Source organism: Argopecten irradians, chromosome 2, assembly GCF_041381155.1.
Source record: "Argopecten irradians isolate NY chromosome 2, Ai_NY, whole genome shotgun sequence".
In the NCBI taxonomy this organism is placed as follows: Eukaryota; Metazoa; Mollusca; class Bivalvia; order Pectinida; family Pectinidae; genus Argopecten; species Argopecten irradians.
In genome coordinates this window covers 3,830,439-3,855,826 of record NC_091135.1, presented here as the reverse complement: position 1 = coordinate 3,855,826, position 25,388 = coordinate 3,830,439, and the positions used below count along the sequence as shown (strand labels likewise).

The following is a 25,388-nucleotide window of genomic DNA, read 5'->3' as shown; positions in this document are numbered from 1 at the left end:
TCACAGAAATATAAGATATATCCATAAGTCAAGGTCACAGATATATAAGATATATCCATAAGTCAAGGTCAAGAGGTAAGAGAACTTGTAAGATGATATCCATAAGTCAAGGTCAGAGAAATATAAGATATATCCATAAGTCAAGGTCAGAAAATCAAATGGTCATAAGATATATCCATAAGTCAAGGTCACAGATATATAAGATAATCCATAAGTCAAGGTCACAGATATATAAGATATATCCATAAGTCAAGGTCACAGATATATAAGATAATCCATAAGTCAAGGTCAGAGAAATGTAAGATATATCCATAAGTCAAGGTCACAGATATATAAGATAATCCATAAGTCAAGGTCACAGAAATGTAAGATATATCCATAAGTCAAGGTCACAGATATATAAGATAATCCATAAGTCAAGGTCACAGAAATGTAAGATATATCCATAAGTCAAGGTCACAGTAATTTGAATATATGCTATAAATAAGATATATCCATAAGTCAAGGTCACAGAAATGTAAGATATATCCATAAGTCAAGGTCACAGATATATAAGATATATCCATAAGTCAAGGTCACAGATATATAAGATAATCCATAAGTCAAGGTCACAGTAATGTAAGATATATCCATAAGTCAAGGTCACAGATATATAAGATAATCCATAAAGTCAAGGTCACAGAAATATAAGATATATCCATAAGTCAAGGTCACAGAAATGTAAGATATATCCATAAGTCAAGGTCACAGTAATGTAAGATATATCCATAAGTCAAGGTCACAGAAATGTAAGATAATCCATAAGTCAAGTCACAGAATGTAAGATATATCCATAAGTCAAGGTCACAGAAATATAAGATATATCCATAAGTCAAGGTCAGAGAAATATAAGATATATCCATAAGTCAAGGTCACAGATATATAAGATAATCCATAAGTCAAGGTCACAGTAATGTAAGATATATCCATAAGTCAAGGTCACAGAAATATAAGATATATCCATAAGTCAAGGTCAGAGAAATGTAACACATCTTTATGTTATATAATCATATTTTTTCTTACATTATCTCTTTTTATGTCACATTAATAAGATTTAAATGTGTTTGCAAAAGTCTTTTATGTGGTTGAAGTTGCGAACTATATCTGTTGAAATTACTACGCTCTCTGTCATCAAGAGATGTGAAATCTCGAGTTGCCTCCGTTTAAACGTCATTGCTATTAGGCCTTTCATTGCAGGAATTTATTCCTTTTAATTATTTAACTAAGATAAAATCAAACAAATACATATAGAAATTATACATGAGGTGTCAATCTCTAGTCAACATTATCAATTCCATCTTTTTGTTTTTCTTACGGCCGTAACACTGCTATATTACCGTAGTAAACTGAACTACGGTAAACCTTCTGTTAGTTCGAACAAAATTACATAAATATTGATGGACCAGGGCAAATTATCCGAAATTAAGCTTCAGGAAAAAATCTGAGTTTGAACTATCCGAGTTGAAATCGGTAAAAATCAGTTTTGAGTACTGATGTACCTGGCATAAGCAATGTAAGGAAGAAAATCTATAGGAAAAGTATTTAGTTTCCTGTAGATAATATATTCAATTATTTTCTCGTAAACATGAGCATTTAATTTGTGAATTTATAATTAATTGCGTAGCAGAAGCCGCATGCATATGTGCACGTGGACAAGGCCCCAAACAGCACGATCGCGGCATAGAATTTACATCGACGTCCGTTAACTGAGATAGAAACTTTATTTAAACCACAGAAAATCTATAGTTAGATCTTTGTTATATTTCGTAACAAACGTAAATTTATTTATTTACTTTTTTAGTTAAAGAAAGTCCGGTTGCATTTACGAAACTGCTGTTGAAAATATTTGTTTACATTCAGTTCGTAAAATTAGGTCACAATCGCACTGTGACTAAACCGATTGCATATTGTCTGCTTCTAAAATTATGTAACTATTTTAAACCTGTGTATATTGTTTAACTACCTAACACGTGGATTGTTTTTGCTGGAGCTGAATATGTAATATCACTCACTTGCTGTGACTCAGCGGCTGGCTTTTAATACTCGCTGTGACACCTCATAACTGGCCTGTCCAAGCCAGCGTGAGGCACATGTTTACAGGTAATTTAACACCTTGATTGGCTGATTAAAGATAGATTGAATGCATATTTTAATGTCGACTTAAACTGATATTCGTATCTAGATTGGACTTAACAAACATTGGCGATTTCTTCCACGGGTTTCCATCAGGTACAGCGAATTTAAATATACATTGTCGGGGCCTAAGATTAAACATTTGGCCTTGCTGCTTTGTGTATGATATATCGGCATAAATAATCTTGTTTTATGACTTAAAATGTTCATTACTTATATGTCGTATGGTCATTATAATGATCATTTATACAATCTTTATTCCAAACATCAAAACTGTTGCAATATGCTAAATATATCACCATTTTTGGGGACCCCATTGCGCCGGTTTGCCGACAGAAATCTTACTTTTACGTTCATAATTTGACGTGTTCGAACTATCCGAAATAGGATTGATTATAAAAAGTCAGTGTTCGAACTATCACTAGCTAAAAAATTACCGTTTTTCTGGAAAAAATTGTGTGTTCGAACTATCCAGCCGTTCGAATTAACCAGAGGTTTACCGTATATCTGATGAAATTACTATGCTCTCTTCCATCTAGAAATGTGAAAGCTTGAGTTGCCTCCCTTTAAACGTCATTACTATATTACCATAGTGAAAGTGCACTGCATTGCACATGCTGTTCGACTTGTACAAGCCGTGTTTAAACAAACATACACAACATATTTGCAACAATGTTTCATAACATCAAAAGATTGTTGTAATAGGTAACCAAATTATGACTTTTTATTTGACCAAAGTATCTGGCCATAATTTATAGGTCAAAAGTCGGCAAAGTGATACACATGCAAGCTGCTGAAGCAGCCATGTTAGTCTTTCTAACAAGGAAATCAGTACATAATCTGGAAATCGCAATATTTCTTTTGTTATTAAATGGATAGCAACTCATTTTCTTTTCTTTAAAGAGAAATTGATGAAATTGATAATTTCAGTAATTGATATGTGTATCTAGATTACTTACATGTATTTAACGAAAATGGAACTCTGATTTTTATCAGAAAATCTACTTGTTTCAGAAATAAGAAATTTTAATATATAACATATATTTCAGTCATTTCAGGAAAAAAAACCTATTTAACTTATGGTGGTTGAATCAACTTTAATTATAATAAAATAATAAATATCTTTTGTTTAACTCCAAAATTCAAATACCGAATCTTTCCTATGTAAGCTGTAACTTACTACAGAATCTTTCCTATGTCAGCTGTAACTTACTACAGAATCTTTCCTACGTCAGCTGTAACATACTACGGAATCTTTCCTACGTCAGCTGTAACTTACTACGGAATCTTTCCTACGTCAGCTGTAACTTACTACGGAATCTTTCCTATGTCAGCTGTAACTTACTACGGAATCTTTCCTACGTCAGCTGTAACTTACTACGGAATCTTTCCTACGTCAGCTGTAACTTACTACGGAATCTTTCCTACGTCAGCTGTAACTTACTACAGAATCTTTCCTATGTCAGCTGTAACTTACTACAGAATCTTTCCTACGTCAGCTGTAACTTACTACGGAATCTTTCCTACGTCAGCTGTAACTTACTACGGAATCTTTCCTACGTCAGCTGTAACTTACTACGGAATCTTTCCTATGTCAGCTGTAACTTACTACGGAATCTTTCCTACGTCAGCTGTAACTTACTACGGAATCTTTCCTACGTCAGCTGTAACTTACTACGGAATCTTTCCTACGTCAGCTGTAACTTACTACAGAATCTTTCCTATGTCAGCTGTAACTTACTACAGAATCTTTCCTACGTCAGCTGTAACTTACTACGGAATCTTTCCTACGTCAGCTGTAACTTACTACAGAATCTTTCCTACGTCAGCTGTAACTTACTACAGAATCTCTCCTATGTCAGCTGTAACTTACTACAGAATCTTTCCTATGTCAGCTGTAACTTCCTTACTACACTATATATCACAGTGTCTATATACTATCAGAGTTACTCCCCCTTGGTTCCTCTCCTCATACCCAGACCATTAGACCCACAGTTTACTACACTATATCACAGTGTCTATATACTATCAGAGTTACTCCCCCTTAGTTCCTCTCCTCATACCCAGACCATTAGACCCACAGTTTACTACACTATATCATAGTGTCTATGTACTGTCAGAGTTACTCCCCTTGGTTCCTCTCCCCCTTCATGACTAACATTGGCTAAGAATGTTGTCCTTTAGATTGAATGTGCGAATTAGCCATGTCATAAAGATTATTAATTGCTGGTTTCGGTTTCAGGGCTTAGAGGCCAGTATGTCTGCAAGTTAGTTTTATTAGTTGTGTCCAAAAGTATCCAGGTTGAATCAGTTAACAGCAAGTGAACTATATATACACAGATTTTACATTTTCACATTTATGAATAATGTATTTGATATTATGATATTTTCACTTTTCGGATCATAACTACCCTAAAATAAAAGTCATTCTTAAAATAGTCCCATTACCAGGTATGGTACAGGCATGTTGGATAATCTCTAGCTAGTTTGTTAGAATACCAATGGTGATGCATGACATATTTATGCATAATTAATGAACCGCTCCCCTCTGCTAGCAGTGACTAATTGGTTCTAAAGCAATATCTGCCCTGAAACAGGTTCAATATCTCCACCAAATCCCTGCATATTAAAGAGGAGATCTGAATTAGGCCAAGATATGGCTCAGAGCCATGAATAATTACCCTCAGTTAATGACACTACTACTTCATAATCTCATTTGCTAATATATGTATTTTCTGAATGGGTAGTTTTAGGATGATTTAATTACTAATGTGGGGTACTGTGCACATATCTACATAGATTAAGGAGAGGTACCAGTAACTATTTGGCTGGTTACAATGTCATAGTCTATCTGAGTGTTAACTTCTATTAATAAGTGAACTGGACACTTAGTAAATATTTGGGATATCCAAGTAGTCCTGTTAAATGTACATCATAGTGTACTTGAAATAAAATACTTATGATAGGTTCTTGAGGTCTATTTCAATTCACTGTAGTAATTCTTCTGAAATGTAGCATACAGAGAAATATACACCAAATGAGGTCTATTTCAATTCATTGTAGTAATTCTTCTAAAATATGTAGCAAACGGAGAAATATAAACCAATGTGATGTAAAAATCGAGTGATTGTTAGATGAAGATCAGCCTTACCAGAAGGAAGTGGACTGTTTTATAGGGCTGAAGGTCAAAGATCAAGGTGACTTTTTAAAAATCTAGAAAAATTATGAATTGTTTCCACTTATGCAAGTTCCTTTGATCTGATTTGACTTATAATCTTTGGGACAGTTTAACAAAAAAATCTTGCTTTGTTTTCAAGAGAATTTCATTTGGCTAATTATTCTTTGTTTTTTTTGTCTTTTTTATAAACTCTGGTTTCTTATTTTGTCTTCAGAGTCAGACAGTATGCAATGATTTAATCTTATTGCACAATGCTTGTCAAAAATCAAAATAACAATGATCTTGTGGACAAAGAAGAAAGAGACGGAACACTCAGCAACCAAAGACCTGGGAAATAGAAGGTCATGGGGAATACAAGGTCATGGGGAATACAAGGTCATGGGGAATACAAGGTCATGGGGAATACAAGGTCATGGGGAATACAAGGTCATGGGGAATACAAGGTCATGGGGAATACAAGGTCATGGGGAATACAAGGTCATGGGGAATACAGGTCATGGGAATACAAGGTCATGGGGAATACAAGGTCATGGGGAATGCAAGGTCATGGGGAATGCAAGGTCATGGGGAATGCAAGGTCATGGGGAATACAAGGTCATGGGGAATACAAGGTCATGGGGAATACAAGGTCATGGGGAATACAAGGTCATGGGGAATACAAGGTCATGGGGAATACAAGGTCATGGGGAATACAAGGTCATGGGGAATATAAGGTCATGGGGAATACAAGGTCATGGGGAATACAAGACTTTGTATTCTGTAATATAATCACCGCATTTGTTTCTGCTTACTTGTAGTTGTATTAGGAACACGCATTATTGAAAGTGCAATTTTTAAACAATAAAGAGTTTAAATGAAATGTTGAACTATCTGCATGAAAAAATGTTTTGAAGAAAAAGAGTTGAATTTTCCATATTTGGTAATGGTATTTAAGTTGAATTCATAGCAGGAACCCTTTCCAACTCCGTAGGAGCCTTGAGTGGAAGCAATTTCAAGAACATGAAATGAAAATTGGATTGGGGAAAAACATCTGACAGTCACACGCAAGGAACTTAGAATACACTCATGTTGTATGTCAAATTTAAATAGGATTAAAACACAACATTTTTATTGATGTTCATTCAATTTAAATTCATACCCACGCTGCTCTAAAAGATAGTTTCAATATTGATTACAACCAGGGTATATGGAATTTTGGAAAAATAATAGAAAGATGACTATGGTAACCAATGTTTCTGATTGTCCTTGTAAAACTAAACAACGATGGCGTTGTTCTGTGACTATGTTCTAGAGTATCGGAGACATGTGTTATAAGTTTGAAATTCTTCATGTTTAATCAATACTCTTTTACATTCAGTCTTATGTCAGGTTACGTTTGATGAGACCATGTAGTTATAGATATCTGACAACCATAGGTCTCCTACTGTAACCAAACTCATTTGTCTGAGCTCCAGGAGAACTATCTTTATAGCTCTAGTTAAATAACTACAAATATGAAATAAATAATGAATGCAGTTTTGTTTTGTATTTCATAATTTGAAATGAGAACCACTTAAGCCGGCTGAATGGGTTTTAGAATTGAGATATCTGTAGGGGATTAAAGATTTATGACTATTTGTTTGGGTACTAAGAAGTAAGAGAAATCATACAGTATTAGATCCCTTTCGTGATGTACAGACCTCATTTTCATCTCTCTAATATCTTCTATACTCTATGGTAAATTGGTTTCCTCGCCTAGATATGACAGGTCTTTTCCCTGATATCCTCCCAGTTCCACCTTACCTATCATTATCACTTGTTTGCCCATACAATTCCTCCACTTGTTTGCCCATACAATTCCTCCACTTATTTGCCCATGCGCCCCTCATGTGTTCTTATTTCTATATCGCCATGCCTTCACCATTTGGGCCCCAATAAACACTCTTGTCCTTCATTAGGCCTAATACCCCACAGGTATTTTCAATCTTTATTAAATACAATCTGAGAATATAGATAGTTCATATAGTCTCTTTCTCTAAATTTCTTTAGCATATTGATATAATTTTGTGAACAGTCTAAGTCTGGTCCCATTTCAGTTTTCCGAATTCTGTAGCATCATAGGCACCTATTGGGACAAATGTGGTACAGGCCCCAGGCTTTTATCTGTGTTTTGGTGCAATACTTATCAGTTTGTTTAGTTTCCACACTTGCCAAACCCAGAGAACAAAGTGGACATACATCATTACTAGTGAAATGATGTATTTAATTTCAGGAAATCTGAAACCTGGACAACAGGCCAGGCCTTTCTGCAGAAGAAACAACACAATGATGTATTAATTCTTTGAAATTGTAATCTGGTTGAAGTAAAGAAAGTTTTCCTTGTAAAAACCTGTGTTGATGACTGGCAGATTGTTCTAATGGGCTGATAAAGTAAACACTAGTCTGACCTCCAGATGTAAGCTGAGGCAGGGGGAGGGGGGCACCTGGGGGAGGGAGCAGGGGGAGGGGAGACCTGGGGAAGGGGGGCACCTGATCTAATTAGATTTACAATAGGCTAGGGTCTGATTCCTCCATTACCTCCTGTAGGGCTGTGACAGGAAGCAACTGACTGTCAGTGTGTTCCTCTTGAAAAAAGTTTGCTGTTTGTTTAGTTTAGTACATCATGTAGTGTTCTAGCCATGTCTTGCTTCAGTGTATAATTACATACATACTGGTGCGTTCATGTCTTTACTGGGTTAGCTCACTTTTAATCATTATTAATGGTGCCCCTGTTGAGCACTCATAACTAAAATCTTCTTTAAAGAACATATCAAATTAGGCAACATAGTAAAATTTCTAATTGATTAATAGTTTTGAATATAAAGAAAATAAGTGATGATGTAAATAAATATTTGAGGTAAACATGCCTGGTTTGGTAAATCTGGTTGGAATCAGTTTGTTGTTTTTGCACCAACGTTAAACACTTCTGTGACCTAGAAAATCCATGGCAAGTGTTCAGGTTATAAACTCAACAACAAAACTTGTGTAATTTTTTTGGTGTGTGGGGTAGCACTACAGAAGAGTTGTAATAAGTGGCTGTATTTTTTTAATTGACTATAAACATATGGACTTCTGACACTGATAACCTAACTGGGACCTGAGGTTTGGTAAGATCTGGTACAGGCAAAGAATAAGAAGTTCTTAAGATAGATAACACATTTTCTGCATTACTACATAACTACATACATGTTACTATCAGAATTTTATCATCAACAGGGATGGGGAGGGTGGTAGAACAGCCAGGTTACCATGACAACCAAGTCAGAGGGGCTCCCTGTTGAACTTTCTGTGGGGTGTCTAGCCTGTACACTAGTATAAGGTCCATCTGGCTTACCCATCAGCTCTGGCCCTATAACATACACAGGATATTTACTCCAGTTTTGGAGCTACAAGGCTTCATTCAGACAGCTTTGAAGTTGTAGAGGTAGGTACTTGCAGACTCCAGACCATTCATGGTCTCCATTATAAGTTTATGTGTGTACTTTGTGTTGGCCATTCAACTTCTCTTTGTTTGGTTCAGGCTCCATACAATCTGACATAGGTTAATATTGATGGAAGTCAACTTCTAGGGCACATACTTCACAATGTTCATATCACAATTCTCAAATGAAACATTCAAATTGTATCATATATCAGTTAATTTTGTATTTACTTCACCTTACAAAATGTGATTATTTATTCAATTGACAAATACAAGAGATTGATTTCGTATTTAGTTGACCTCACAAGATATTGATTTATGTATTCAATTGACCTTTCAAGAGGTTGATGATATATTTAACTGACCTTTCTAGAGATTGATTATATATTAAGTTGACATTACAAAAGATTGATTATGTATTCAGTTTACCTTTCAAGAAATTTATTATGCAATTAGTTGCATGACTTTTCAAGAGATTAATAATGCATTTAGTTGGATGAACTTTCTAGAGATTAATTATGTATTCATATGACCTTTCAAGAGGTTGATTATGTATTCAATTGACCTTACAAGAGATTGATTATGTATTCATGATCAATTGACTTTTCAAGAAATTGATGCATTTAGTTGCATGACCTTTCAAGAGATTGATTATGTATTCGTTAGAGCTTTCAAAAGATTGATTATGTATTTAATTAACCTTTCAAGAGATTGATTATGTATACATATGACCTTTCAAGAGATTGATTATGTACTCATATGACCTTTCAAGAGATTGTTTATGTATGTAGTTGACCTTACACTCTGAGCTGAACAATGGATTTCCCTTGTAGATGTTCTTTAATTTTTCATACTACATAATTTATTTGTTTTAATCGTGTCAGTTTGGGAGGAAATCTTGGAGCTGTATTGTCTTCTTTGTTTTCTGAAATTTGATTGAGTTTTTTGTGTGTTTTTTTTTTATAAAACTTTATTTGGCATGTTTCTCTTTTGTGGGTGAACTTTGTTTCTGTTGTACTGGGTTATAGCTGTTATGATACAAGATTTATCTCCCCTATCTATACAGCTGAGGAATATAAAGTAGTTACAATATCTATCATTTATTTTATCTTTAAATTAAATAAACCACAAATTTGGAATAGAATTAATTTAGCTCATAGATTGTATCAAATGGGATTTAGAAGAATTTCATTATGTTTACCAAAGTTGGATCCACTCAAGGCCTCTAGTGTACCCATGATATGTTACTTCTTTAATAGACCCTGTTAATTGAAACCTCACAGGGTTGGGAGATAGACCGGCCACCAGTCTCAAAAATATTGAAAAAGTCACTTAAATTTGGCTTGATTATTTGTCTCTACTTCATGTCTGATTCTAGGTTTCAAACAAGGGGAGATAATCCAGTAAAGAAAGTTTGCTGAGAAAGTTTTAATAACAACTTAGTTTCTGGTTGCCCGTCTTGGTTGGAGGTGTGGTTGTTGGTTGGTTTGTCTTGGTTGGGAGGGTGTGGGATGATTAGTTTCTGGTTGCCCGTCTTGGTTGGGAGGGTGTGGGATGATTAGTTTCTGGTTGCCCGTCTTGGTTGGGAGGGTGTGGGATGATTAGTTTCTGGTTGCCCGTCTTGGTTGGGAGGGTGTGGGATGATTAGTTTCTGGTTGCCCGTCTTGGTTGGGAGGGTGTGGGATGATTTGCTTATATTTGTGCCAATTGGGTTAACAAATCTGTAACAAGTTGTAAAGTATCAAAATTAGGCCACTGTGACCTACTAAAAAGTGATCAAATGATGTATATATTTTGACCTTCATTCCAAATGACAGTTGGTAGGAGACAGTTATGTTATATTGATACTGTCCGGGAGTTATCCTATTGGTTAAAATTAATGACCTTCACCTGCATTCAAGGTCATTTATATTCAGAATCATTAAATGTCTTTTGTTAGAAGCTGTTGATCAATCCAGGCTAATTAGGCATTTTGTTGATTACATTTACTGTTGAAACATAAAAACCATTAATAACAATAATCTGTATTGTTCCTGTAGGCTCTTTAATCTTCAGAGACAACATGATCATTATGGTAAACAATTATGTACAAAAATAGAAAAATCAAAATTTATCATATAGACTTTGAGAAGATAATTTAGTTTATGCTAGTTCAAATATAGGAAATCTGTCTTCAAGTTTAACCAGTTCAGCTATAGAAGTTTGCCAGTTTGGTTTTTGTGGAGAAGGTTGTGATTGTTTTGGAGTGCCAGAACACAAGGTTGATGGGCTTACCAACTGGGGTTTTTAGAAGTACAAGGCAGATGCACTCAACTGTATCAGGGATCTCACTATGGTGCCAAGGACAGGAAAAAAACAGGGATCAAAAATAACAGCTGCCTGGTACTATGGCAAGATTAGTCAACTTGTTTAAAAGTCCGATATTGACACAGCTGATGGGGAAGGCTAGTGTATCTACAGGTACTCAGACTGCTTGTCAGAGGAAAACCTTAATGGAATTATTATTTTTTGTTAAGATGTAATTTTAAAATGGTTTTTAAGTATATAGGCTCTACAAATAAAGTAGCTATGTATAGTAGTGAGTTAATCATCAGCTACCAGGTGCGCGGCCCACAGTATTGATATACTCCTACAAACATCTAATGCTGCGGTATTGGCAGAGAGCTGTGGATGTATATAGTGGTGAACAGACGCTGTAGTTTAGCAGACTTCATAAAGCTCCAATTTGTGGTAAGATTTCTATATTTTGTTCTTCAAAGGAAATGGTGTATTTTTTTTTACATCATTTCTTTGTTCTATGCAGTTAAATAGTTGTGCTTAAGAGAAAAAAATCATTTAAATCATTAGTCAATTAATTAGAGAAACAACAAAAATATTATCTTTCTTCACTGTTTATAAAAGTTATGTTGTGATGTGTCGGGCACTTGCAGCTCCGTTGTACAGGTGTATTTTACATCAAAGGTTGATTCATGATCTATATGTGCTGTTGCATATTTAGGATAAAATACACACAGCCAGTTTACACTTGTTAACAGTTTATTGTTCATTTGTGTGTATGGTAAAGTCTGAAACATATAAAGAAAATATAAAAATACACGCTGAAATAACGAGTCGCCTACTCTATCTGTATGCTCTTACTCTTACAGTATAACTACTGGGGGCATTATATTGCCACTAAGGGCTTCCTTACAAAAATACTGTAACAAACTAATGATTCATTATTTGCCGAAAATCAATAAAAATCACACTTATAGCAAATTATCATGTTTTAAACAAAATTATTATAGAGTCAACAAAACAGTTTCTGAGTTCACAGAACAGGATATAAAGTTCGTAGTCACAATGTATGTTGACAACACATGCTGTACGCCGACACTGCCTTTCCTTGCGAATATTTGACAAAATAGATGGTATGTGTATTACTTATACAGTTCTCAACTAAAGTAAACAAATCACATTTGACAACCACAAGTGTCTGGCAAACTTCGTACATTTGTAACAAAAAAGAGAGTTCTCATAAGGGAGATAATCAAAATTAGAGTATGGAAGCTGCATCGGGACCCTACATTTCTATAGATGTAGGTATGTGGTAGCGTGTCTAACTTAAGTTTGATCTTACAGATATACATAACTTTGAATCTGTAGCTTTAATATGGTGTAATGATATTCATATTTATAAAGTTTCGCATGGGAGTTAATGCTGCCAATGATCAGTCAGAGCTCATGTTACAAAAGATACAATGTTGTACGATGTTATACATTGTTACAATTCGAAACCACGATGGCATCTGATGACGTCACAATGAGGTCACAGTGTTTACAGATCCCGCGTTGTATTTGCACTGGTTCACACGATGTTTTTACACATGTTTTCAATAATTTACATGGATATATAACATTTTGGCCGCCGATTATTTTTGAAAAGAATATTCAACCATACTATGTGTGATATAAAAATGATAAAAATCACGTCAAAATATAACTTTCTCTAGATTTACTTTTGCTTTCATTATAGTTACTGTTGCTATGGTGCATTGTACAACACAGGAGAGTTCCAAAACTGTGGACAGCATTAACTCCCTCACCGTAAAGAGGGTCGGCGCACCCTTTTTTTCTGGGATATAAGAAATCAAATCAATAACACATATAGACTCTGTGGTCAATAACCTGAATAGCAATATGTGGAAGCAGTTGCAAAACTGTCTTTAAAATTAAATATTTTGTGTTTATGGGGGCTATGTGCCGTAGTTCGGTAACCTGCTGTACTAGTTTTCTATTTACTATAAAACTATTGCGAATTGAAACTGCTCCTACATGCAGACACCTATTATTTGTAATACGAACAATATCATACCAAATGTTTGAAGTGTAATAAACAGGGAAAGGGTGCGACGAACGAATTTTTCGAAGGGTGAAATGTAGCACATATATGAAGTCATGTGACTATCCAAAGGAACGATAACTACCTTTTACATTTGCAGACTACTCCCAACCTTCAGGGTATTTGGAAAATAAATGGTGTGGATAAAGTGGTTTATATAATCAAATCAATACAATATCTCATTCATTGAGATGAGTACATTTTCAGAATTTTATTTTTGTGGTACAGCATTAACTATGCGTTATATTCAGATGACATTTAAATGAATATGCATGAGATTTGGATTTGAATATTCAAATGTTCTTTTGTTGGCCCTATTCTTGTAGGTTAATTAAAAGCCATTGCTTTGTCTATAAGTGTTGTGCACCTTCGATCCAAACAAACAAATCTTGGATACCGTATTCGCCGTATTTAGCGCCCCTTCCCCTATAAACGCCCTTTCCCTTTTCTGGAGAAAAGTTGAAGTTGTACAAACGCCCCCTTTCCATGGATTTAGGAATGTTTTATAACATATGATGCCTCAATCATCAGCATTGTATCCCATATTGCATGAACTTGGGAGTCTTTTACATGTGAATTACGACGTAATAATGCATCTCAGAGGATGTTTGCTGTAACAGATTATGTATACATGTAGTATGAGTACAGAAAGATTGCTGGCTTTTTTTGTTCACAACTTAAAATTTGGTTCATTAATAAGCGCTCCACTTTGTTACAATTATTTAAGTGCTCTGGGCCCTTATTACAGCGAATACAATATATGAATATGCATAAGGTTTGAATATGCAAATTTTCATCTGATAGGGTTATGAATATTCATTAGTACAGAATTGCTATTAAAAGTAAACTTAGGCATGTTTTGACTCCTCCTTTCGGTATATTTATAGACTTGAATTGAGCTAGCTAATTGAGGGTCTGTTTTATTTATTGACAATGTCAATATTAAACAATGGTTGCCCAAACAAAGCTCCTCTTTCAGACGTAAATTCCTCTTCTGTAAGGCCCTAGGATTTAGAAGTGGTTAATGTGTCCATCCTGAAACCAGATGTCTGTTTTATATAAAAGGATTTCTCTTTCAAAACAGTTGCTGTGATCATGGCCCCTTACGTAAGTAGAAGTATAAATCAGTTTTGTTTGATCATTAGGTAATATACTTATAGTTGGTATGTACATACATACACTGTACTTAACCCATAAAGTGCCCCTGTCCCCTAAGCGTTCTTTACCCCTTTTAGAGACCTGAAATTCACTAACTTTGAATTTACTTTGATTAAATGCAGAAGTTTCTTTTTGTTGTAAATTGATTTTTGACTTATCTGTGTACAATCACTTGGTTACATATCTAATTTTTGTGCTATTTTGAAGCACCAAGGGTGTTTATTGAGTGCAATAGAGTATTTGAAGTAGAATTCATGCTATTAACTTATAAATGGTGTTTCAGAATATATAGATATATCCATTTTACCTTGTACAAGGGATTTCAACATCAACATACTGAATCATCAATAATCTGTTTCACGAAAAGTTTGTAACATTACAGAGAGCGCAAACATTTTCCTGATCCTGACGAGTTGTAGTATTCATACTACAAATATATAACATTTCTACAACCATGTAATTTGTGAGCTAATATTTGTGTGAACGTTCGTAATTATTTACACCAGATTTTGGAATTTGTTCAAGAAAATCCCACATCTGTATAGCATTAGTGTGTTGATACTAATTCAGTTTGGTATTTAGTTCTCTGGGACAAGTCGACTAATGTTGTAGATGTATTATAAACAATGTAAATCAGGATTTTAATGAGACGAAAAGTATTAGAGAAATTCATTCATTAAAAGATATTTTAAGATTGATGCTTTTTAGACTTTAACATAAAAATGAGTTTTAATTGTTGGGAAAATATTTCACTTGAGTGTTTAAATAAAGCGCTCCCTTGTGCCTGACAACCATACTCTCTGCCTGACAACCATACTTTATGCCTGACAAGCATACTCTCTGCCTAACAACCATACTCTCTGCCTGACAAGCATACTCTCTGCCTGACAACCATACTCTCTGCCTGACAACCATACTCTCATGAATAGATTTTGTACTAAAATCATCCATGATGGAATACAGAGATAGTAGCATTATCCTTACAAATGACATTCTCTTTGATAAAAATACCTTGATTGATGTTTTCTTTGATGACCTCATTAATGACCATCTCAGGATTTCACAAACAATAAGTTGTACTAGTGTATGTTAATCTGACCAGAAGTCTGTTTAAGTTTTTATCAATGAGACTAAGGTTATATTGTAAATGGAGTTCTTCATTGAGAAGTTCCTTGCACAAATTAACTGGTGGCAAGCCTAGATTCTGTTGGTCCTGACCATTGTCAACTTGATTAAAGAATAATAAAAATGTTTTCTTGCCCCTGCTCCATGTGGTTCCAGAGTTGGCTCCACCTAATGACCCTGGCCTGCCCCTGTTATCTGTCCCCTTACAGCCCTTACTGGGGTTTTTATGGCCCCATTAATTCCCCCATGCTGATACAGGTCTGACTCATTAGTTGGATAGCATCTTCCCCTATCTCTACTATGGATTCCTCCATCATGTTCATGTCAGCTCCCACACCTCTTGTCTCTCCCCAGTATTTGTGGCACCCTTCAAAACTATACTACTACAATGTACAACATCCCTCCCCCCTTACACAGTCTTGGAGAAGGAGATCAATTAATACAACACCTCCACTTCTTTCCAGTATTGTATATTGGCCAAGAATCCCGTTCTTGTGTCATTTCAACAATCTTGAGTGATTTTGTCAGTTAGTCTTACCTTGATAAAACACTAATATAATTTCTCTTTAATGTTTGATGAAAGCATTTTCCTCTCCTCATGGACCCTTCAGGTTTGGCAACATCAAGTGTTTATTTATATCCAGAGTAAATCCTAGATTTATTTCAGTATCCATCACATGTGCCAGAAGTAACTACAAGTTATTATAGTAGGACTAGAATTGTAATTACACGTGGCTGTCAAGTAACTACTAGTTATTATAGTAGGACTAGAATTGTAATTACCTGTGGCTGAAGTAACTACAAGTTGTAATTACACATGGCTGATGAAGTAACTACAAGTTGTTATAGTAGGACTGTATAGTATTAATAAGGTGCAACTTTTCCATACATATCGACGACATTTACGCACAGAATGTGTGATTATTAATGGTCAAAAGAAACTCCTTTCTCTCAAATTAACTCTTATTTGTTTTGTTTGAAAGATTTGGTTTTGTTTCTTGGTATTGACTACCAAGGTTGTTTAAAATGGCCAGAGTTCCAAGAGAAAAACCAGCAACCTATTTATATTTACTGTTTTGGAATCAATAAGAACATGCTGAAGACACTATCACAAATTGAGAAATGTTGAGGAGTGCTTATTGAGTCATCAAATTTAGACCATTCACAAAATTATTTCACAAAGTAAGCTATAAATCAGTTTGTAAGAGAAATAGATGTAAATGCATTAAAGAAAACTTTTAATACAAGGTAAGTGAACTAGAAGGGATGTATATAAGGAAATGGGTACATATTGGGTTGAACACAGTAATTGGGAATTCCTCTCTTCAGTTTTGAGTGGCTACTTATTATATTGGACATTAGATCAATCTTGATATAGCGACATTTCAAAATAAGTCTTTCTGAATCACCATCACTGTCTTAAAATTCTCTTTCGAGATAAAATTTCAAGAAAAATTAATCTTCAATATATTTTTTTTTTATTTTATTTTAAGTTTGGTAATTGAGCTATCTGTTATATGCTTTTTTCCAGGAGAGTGCATCTCGACAGATGAAATATTATCATCGCATCATTTATGTAACATTATGGTATTTAGGGAGCTAGCTCAAGAAATCAATTTTCTTTTTTTAATTCTTCTTTGTAAAATGTTCAAACAGATTTTAGGAAGATATATGTGCATTATCCAACGTCATCTTTCTAAGTCAACTTATTTGCCTTTTAAACTGAAATGAAAAATCAGTTGAATTTAGAACATCTTGATGCAGTGTTTGTTTTATGGCAGGAAGCAGAACTGCGGGAACGTTTGACAGTTAATCATTGTATTATGACATATCTGATCTATTCTCAATCTTGGATGTTTTAGGGTGTTTAAATTTATCCTTCTGGTGCACCAAAGACATGTTAACAACAGACAAAATTTTATTTGTGGTAGCTAAATGAATTCAGAAAGCACCCCTGCGAGATGGTATTCATGTCATCATGAATATTCATGAATGGGTTGTTCATGAATGTTCATGATTTAATGAATAAAAGAGATTCATGAATGTTCATGGATTCATGAATGAAAGGGTTTATGAAAGTTCATGAAATATTTTTTCCAAAACTATTCATGAATTTTTAAGTTCATGAATTGCATGAAAATATTGATAAATAATTCATGAATGTTCATGAATTTTTCATCAACTTCTCGCATGGGCACTATGTACATGGTGGTCATACATTAAATACAGAAAACATTGTTACTTTGTACTTGTACAGTTGTTATATTGAATACAGACAACATTGTTACTTTGTACTTTTACAGTTGTTATATTGAATACAGACAACATTGTTACTTTGTACTTGTACAGTTGTTATATTGAATACAGACAACATTGTTACTTTGTACTTTTATGGTTGTTATATTGAATACAGACAACATTGTTACTTTGTACTTGTACAGTTGTTATATTGAATACAGACAACATTGTTACTTTGTACTTATTATTAATGGTCAAAAGAAACTCCTTTCTCTCAAATTAACTCTTATTTGTTTTGTTTGAAAGATTTGGTTTTGTTTCTTGGTATTGACTACCAAGGTTGTTTAAAATGGCCAGAGTTCCAAGAGAAAAACCAGCAACCTATTTATATTTACTGTTTTGGAATCAATAAGAACATGCTGAAGACACTATCACAAAATGAGAAATGTTGAGGAGTGCTTATTGAGTCATCAAATTTAGACCATTCACAAAATTATTTCACAAAGTAAGCTATGAATCAGTTTGTAAGAGAAATAGATGTAAATGCATTAAAGAAAACTTTTAATACAAGGTAAGTGAACTAGAAGGGATGTATATAAGGAAATGGGTACATATTGGGTTGAACACAGTAATTTGGAATTCCTCTCCTCAGTTTTGAGTGGCTACTTATTATATTGGACATTAGATCAATCTTGATATAGCGACATTTCAAAATAAGTCTTTCTGAATCACCATCACTGTCTTAAAATTCTCTTTCGAGATAAAATTTCAAGAAAAATTAATCTTCAATATATTTTTTTTAATTTTATTTTAAGTTTGGTAATTGAGCTATCTGTTATATGCTTTTTTCCAGGAGAGTGCATCTTGACAGATGAAATATTATCATCGCATCATTTATGTAACATTATGGTATTTAGGGAGCTAGCTCAAGAAATCAATTTTCTTTTTTTAATTCTTCTTCGTAAAATGTTCAAACAGATTTTAGGAAGATATATGTGCATTATCCAACGTCATCTTTCTAAGTCAACTTATTTGCCTTTTAAACTGAAATGAAAAATCAGTTGAATTTAGAACATCTTGATGCAGTGTTTGTTTTATGGCAGGTAGCAGAACTGCGGGAACGTTTGACAGTTAATCATTGTATTATGACATATCTGATCTATTCTCAATCTTGGAATGTTTTTGGGTGTTTAAATTTATCCTTCTGGTGCACCAAAGACATGTTAACAACAGACAAAATTTTATTTGTAGTAGCTAAATGAATTCAGAAAGCACCCCTGCGAGATGGTATTCATGACATCATGAATATTCATGATTTAATGAATAAAAGAGATTCATGAACGTTCATGGATTCATGAATGAAAGGGTTCATGAAATATTTTTTCCAAAATTATTCATGAATTTTTAAGTTCATGAATTGCATGAAAATATTAATGAATAATTCATGAATGTTCATGAATTATTCATCAACTTCTCGCAGGGGCACTATGTACATGGTGGTTATACATTAAATACAGACAGCATTGTTACTTTGTACTGGTACAGTTGTTATATTGAATACAGACAACATTGTTACTTTGTACTTTTACAGTTGTTATATTGAATACAGACAACATTGTTACTTTGTACTTTTACAGTTGTTATATTGAATACAGACAACATTGTTACTTTGTACTTGTACAGTTGTTATATTGAATACAGACAACATTGTTACTTTGTACTTGTACAGTTGTTATATTGAATACAGACAACATTGTTACTTTGTACTTGTACAGTTGTTATATTGAATACAGACAACATTGTTACTTTGTACTTTTACAGTTGTTATATTGAATACAGACAACATTGTTACTTTGTACTTGTACAGTTGTTATATTGAATACAGACAACATTGTTACTTTGTACTTTTACAGTTGTTATATTGAATACAGACAACATTGTTACTTTGTACTTTTACAGTTGTTATATTGAATACAGACAACATTGTTACTTTGTACTTGTACAGTTGTTATATTGAATACAGACAACATTGTTACTTTGTACTTGTACAGTTGTTATATTGAATACAGACAACATTGTTACTTTGTACTTGTACAGTTGTTATATTGAATACAGACAACATTGTTACTTTGTACTTGTTACAGTTGTTATATTGAATACAGACAACATTGTTACTTTGTACTTGTACAGTTGTTATATTGAATACAGACAACATTGTTACTTTGTACTTGTACAGTTGTTATATTGAATACAGACAACATTGTTACTTTGTACTTGTACAGTTGTTATATTGAATACAGACAACATTGTTACTTTGTACTTGTACAGTTGTTATATTGAATACAGACAACATTGTTACTTTGTACTTTGTTTTTGTATTTTGTAATTGCTATAATGAATACACTGGAAACATTTTAATTGTACATGGAAGTTCAAATGATGTTATATTAAATATAGACATGGATAACTTTTCACATTATAATCCAATTGACTATAAGTAACACTTAAATGGATACTTGAGCTTAAATATTAACCTTTGGTTCAGTGGGCCCAACTTAATACTAACCTGTGGTTCAGAGGACCAAACTTGAGGTGTAAAATAGAATTTCTCAAATCTCTACTAACATGTCAGCTGCGATAACATTACCCTGGATCATGTCAGACAAGGACAATTCTCCCTGGATTCATTTTCCACTTGTAAATTCACATCAAGTTGGAATGTTTTTGGCCTCATGTTTAATTTCCCTTGTCTCATTACGATCGTATTGTCTCAGACAATCATTACAGGAGACATTGATTGGTCTGTACTTTAGGTTTCGGGGATTAATTACCTAGATAAATGACAAATTTTATTTTTCAAAATGAAATTTTTTCATCTCTTGTTCTGAGCTGAAGTTAACCGTGTTTATTTTGGTTTTAACACAGCTGTACCATTGTAGTTACACTACAAAGCTGTCTGACATCATTGATTTAAATAGTACGACTTTATAATTGTATTTACAAACTTGTCATGGATTTAAGTGAAACACTTATAGAGGCACTTTTCCCTGTCTCTTGAGTATTCATTTAAACAAAACAAATTGTTAGTCTCATCACCTTTACGAACAAGTTTTTTTTTTAGAGAAGTGTTTATATTCTCAGAAACAAGTGTATCAAATGGGCTGAACACTATCAGTGATTTTAGTGATAATAGTTTGATCCTCAGCCATCAATCATTTCTTGGTTCAGATTGCTCACTACATTTACTTTACATAATTAAAATATCTCTTAATTAACAGAGATATACAAGCAGCTGTTTTCAGGTGACAAGTTTTTCTTGGCTTTGGATCGTTTGATTGATGAACAGTGTTATTTTTTAATTGATTTCCATTTACATATGTCTTGCATTTCCTGAATACATAATTACAAGCTTACAGCCATGATATCAAATCAATTTTTAATGAATCAATGTAAAACGCTATAGAATTAATTACGATATGTAGTTTGTTGTATCTGCCTTACCAACAATTAAACTTCAATTTAGAACATTTCTCTTTAGATTTACATTCATTTAAAATAAATAGCAAACCCTTTTAGTCTGACATAACAGCTAGATGCTGGTTTTGTGAGTTTTATTTTTCGAAAGTTCATCAAGTTTAATTTGCTGCAAACCAACTTTTTTTAATTTTCACGATTATAGTAATATGGCCGAAAGTTGATCTCTGTAAATTGACATCTACTTTATTTATGTCATTTTTAAATGGAAATGTATTCATAATTTTAAAAAAAGCCTCCTGTTCCTGAGAAATTTGCTGATACAGAATTTAACTTAGAGTATTATCTAACGTCTGCAAATGTTCTAGAGCTTATAGGATTCGAAGTACCGTATTCAACCCAATAGGTACCCAGGACGTTTAAAAAATTGAAAAAATGTAAAAGTGCTAATAAGACAAAATTATTGCAAATCTAGACAGTTTTATGTAGTATTGGTCTTTATTTATGCATGGACAATTGAAATCGAGGCCAATAGGGACATGGGCGCTTATCGGGTCCAATACGGTTTTTAAGGAAATGTCAGTAGTTTCCTGAGCATTGGAACATGTACAACCAGATTGCTGGGTTTTGCTTTCTTTTTAAGGACAGAATACTTTTGACTGCTGTTTTGCTGTTACTTTAAGATACTGACAATCTGTGGTTCTGTGTTGCATATTAACATTAATAATCATATCTCACATGTTTTCTTCATTTCCTTCAGTTGAATCTCTGGAATCAGCACTAGCAGCCCTGTCTCTGTGGATCAAGTAACAGTTTTCAGTAGAGAGAGTCTGTAACAGTGAACTCCAGCTGGACTGGGATTATTTTACATTTGTCTCACTTCAACCTCCATCTTCAGCACACAGACTGTGCGACTCAGAGGTAAGAATCCTTATTATTTTCCTTAAAAAAATTTGTTCTGATGTCATTTTATGATATTGATGTTACAAATATGGAACAAGATACAAATTACATGCCTGTCATGTTTTGTGTCAAAGATACACGGCTGAAGAGTTCAGAATCGGCATAGTTCTCTGAGGATTTCAGAGACTGTAATCTGTTTTTTATACAAAGAAACCTATTTGATATATAGACTTTAGGTCTGTATCTGTTGCTGCTTCAGAATAATAAAAAACATGTATACATTCTTGTATGGATCCCTTGGAACTTGAACAGTTATTATACTGAAATAAAATACCAGAGGTTAAAGCACATCTTAGGTATACTTCCCTGCAATCTATACTGTTACCACGGTAACCTCCTCACAGGAAGTGGGTTGTGATTAAGTTATCTTTGGAACAGGAAGGTCAGGTCAAGATCCTTAATTACCAAACAAAACCTCAAATAAGGCATGACCTACACACGTCCCTAGAGTACAGAAACATGACGTACACATGTCCCTAGAGTACAGAAACATGGCGTACACACATCTCTTAGAGAACAGAAACAAGGCATTACATACACATGTCCCTAGAGTACAGAAACAAGGCATGACATACACATGTCCCTAGATGTACAGAAACAAGTCATGACGTACACATGTCCTTAGAGTACAGAAACAAGGCATGACATACACACATCCCTAGAGTAGTATAGATACAAGGTATGACGTTACACACGTCCTAGAGTTCATAACAAGGATGACGTACACACATCCCTAAAGCGCTACATAAACAAGGCATGACGTACACATGTCACCTTAGAGTACAGAAACAAGGCATGACGTACACACGTCCTAGAGTATAGATACAAGGTATGACGTACCAGGACACGTCCCTAGAGTACATAAACAAGGCAAATGACATACACATGTCCCTAGAGTACAGAAACAAGGCATGACATAGAACACAAATGTCCCTAGAGTACAGAAACAAGGCATGACGTACACATGTCCTTAGAGTACAGGAAACAAGGCATGACATACACATGTCCCTAGAGTACAGAAACAAATGCATGACATACCACATGTCCCTAGTAGTACAGAAACAAGGCATGACATACACATGTCCCTTAGAGTACAGAAACAAGGCATGACGTACACATGTCCCTTAGAGTAACAGAAACAAGGCATGACGTAACACACATCCCTAGAGTACAAGAAACAAGGCTTGGCGTACACACATCTCTAGAATACAGAAACAAGGCATGACATACACACATTCCTAGAGTACAGCAACATTAGGCATGATATACACACATCCCTAGAGTACAGAAACAAGGCATGATGTACACATGTCCCTAGGAGTACAGAAACAAAGCATGATGTACACACATCCCTCTAGAGGTACAGAAGAAACAAGGCTTGACGTACACACATCTCTATACTAACAGAAACAAGGCATGAACATACACACATCCCTAGAGCCTACAGGCAACATTAGAGATATACACACAATCCCTAGAACAGAAAACAAGGCATGATGTACACATGTCCCTAGAGTACATAAACAAGGCATGAGGTACACCACATACACACATACTACACGGTCCCTAGAGTATAGAAACATGGTGTTTATGACGTACTCATCGTCCCTAGGTGTATAGAAAACATGGCATTGACATACACACCCACTAGAGTTATAGAAACAAGGTATGACGTACACACACCTACCACTAGAGTACAAGGCATGACGTACACCTCATCCCTAGAATAGAAACAAGGCATGACGTACACACGTCCCTAGAGTATAGAAACAAGGCATGACGTACACACATCCCTAGAGTATAGAAACAAGGCATGACATAAACACACCACTAGAGTATAGAAACAAGGCATGACGTACACACGTCCCTAGAGTATAGAAACAAGGCATGACGTACACACGTATCCTAGTGTATAGAAACAAGCTATGACGTTACAAACATCCCTAGAGTATAGAAACAAGGCATGACGTAACACACACCCTTAGAGTATAGAAAACAAAGGTATGACGTACACAACATCCCTAGAGTATAGAACAAGGGCATGACGTACACACGTCCCTAGAGTACATAAAACAATGGTATGACGTACACACATCCCTAGAGTATAGAAACAAGGCATGACGTACACACACCCCTAGAGTATATGAAACAAGGTTATGACGTACACACATCCCTAGAGTATAGAAACAAGGCATGACGTACACACATCCCTAGAGTATAGAAACAAGGCATGACGTACACACAGTCCCCTAGAGTATAGAAACAAGGCCATGACGTACACACAAACACTAGAGTATAGAAACAAGGCATGACGTACACTACATCCCTAGAGTATAGAAACAAGGCATGAGTTACACACATCAACTAGAGTATAGAAAACAAGGTATACGTTAAACACATTCCCTAGAGTATAGAAACAAGGCATGTATGTACACACACATCCCTAGGAGTATAGAAAACAAGGCTATGACGTACACACACCACCTAGAGTATAGAAACTAGGTATGATGTACACACCCACTAGAGTATAGAAACAAGGCATGTACGTACCACACACCACTTGAGTATAGAAACAAGGCATGGTCGTACACATGTCCCTAGAGTACATAAACAATGATAAGGCGAATTGAAGCTACACACATCCCTAGAGTAATTAGAAACAAGGTGTATGACGTACACACACCCCTAGAGTTATAGAAGAATCAAGGCATGAGACGTACACACATCCCTAGACATATAACAAGGCATAGACGTACAACACACTAGGAGTATAGAATAACAAGGCATGTACACACACGTCCCTAGAGTAAGTACATAAACAATTTTTAAGGCATGAAAGTACACACATCCCTATAGTATAGAAACAAGGCATGACATACACACATCCCTAGAGTATAGAAACAAGGCTGACGTTACACACTTATCCCTAGAGTATAGAAACAAGGTATGACGTACACACGTCCCTAGAGTATAGAAACAAGGTATGACGACGTTAACACACATCCCTAGGAGTACATAAACAAGGCTATGACATACACACATCCCTAGAGTACATAAACAAGGGCTGACGTACACACCATTTCCTAGAGTATAGAAACTAAGTGTAATGTACGTTAACACACGTCCTAGGAGTACATAAACAAGGCATGACGCACACAACATCCCTAGAGTATAGAAACACAAAAAAAGGAAATCATGATTACCATGTAGCAGATGAGTGATTTGGGCCAATTGGACCCTAAGCTTGTTTCTTTGAATTT

At 34.7% G+C, this 25,388-nt stretch overlaps 2 protein-coding genes across 4 annotated transcripts in view; both read left to right on the top strand.

Moving 5' to 3' along the window:
• The window catches only part of LOC138314173 (uncharacterized), a 92,370-nt gene that overhangs the window by 1,151 nt on the left and 65,831 nt on the right, over positions 1-25,388 (top strand). Inside the window, exons 1-2 of one of the 3 annotated variants that reach the window (XM_069254360.1) lie at positions 8,641-8,792; positions 21,926-22,086. The gene's annotated coding sequence lies outside the window, so the exon portion shown is untranslated. Of the gene's footprint in view, positions 1-8,640; positions 8,793-11,504; positions 11,520-21,925; positions 22,087-25,388 lie in introns of those variants that run through there. The other 2 variants (XM_069254362.1, XM_069254361.1) reach the window with 2 other exon arrangements.
• On the top strand, positions 2,956-4,497 carry LOC138313600 (uncharacterized). Its single transcript, XM_069253965.1, has 3 exons — positions 2,956-2,978; positions 3,375-4,069; positions 4,415-4,497. Exons 1-3 carry the CDS (start codon positions 2,956-2,958, stop codon positions 4,495-4,497), a joined length of 801 nt encoding a protein of 266 aa, XP_069110066.1.

Bases quoted from the DNA above. Each gene is read 5' to 3' on its own strand.
- LOC138313600 (XM_069253965.1), top strand. From the start codon at position 2,956: ATGCAAGCTGCTGAAGCAGCCAT. The intron at 2,979-3,374 runs GTTAGTCTTTCT...TTCCTATGTCAG, and splicing joins CAAGCTGCTGAAGCAGCCAT to CTGTAACTTACTACAGAATC. The intron at 4,070-4,414 runs GTAACTTCCTTA...TTTCGGTTTCAG, and splicing joins GAATCTTTCCTATGTCAGCT to GGCTTAGAGGCCAGTATGTC.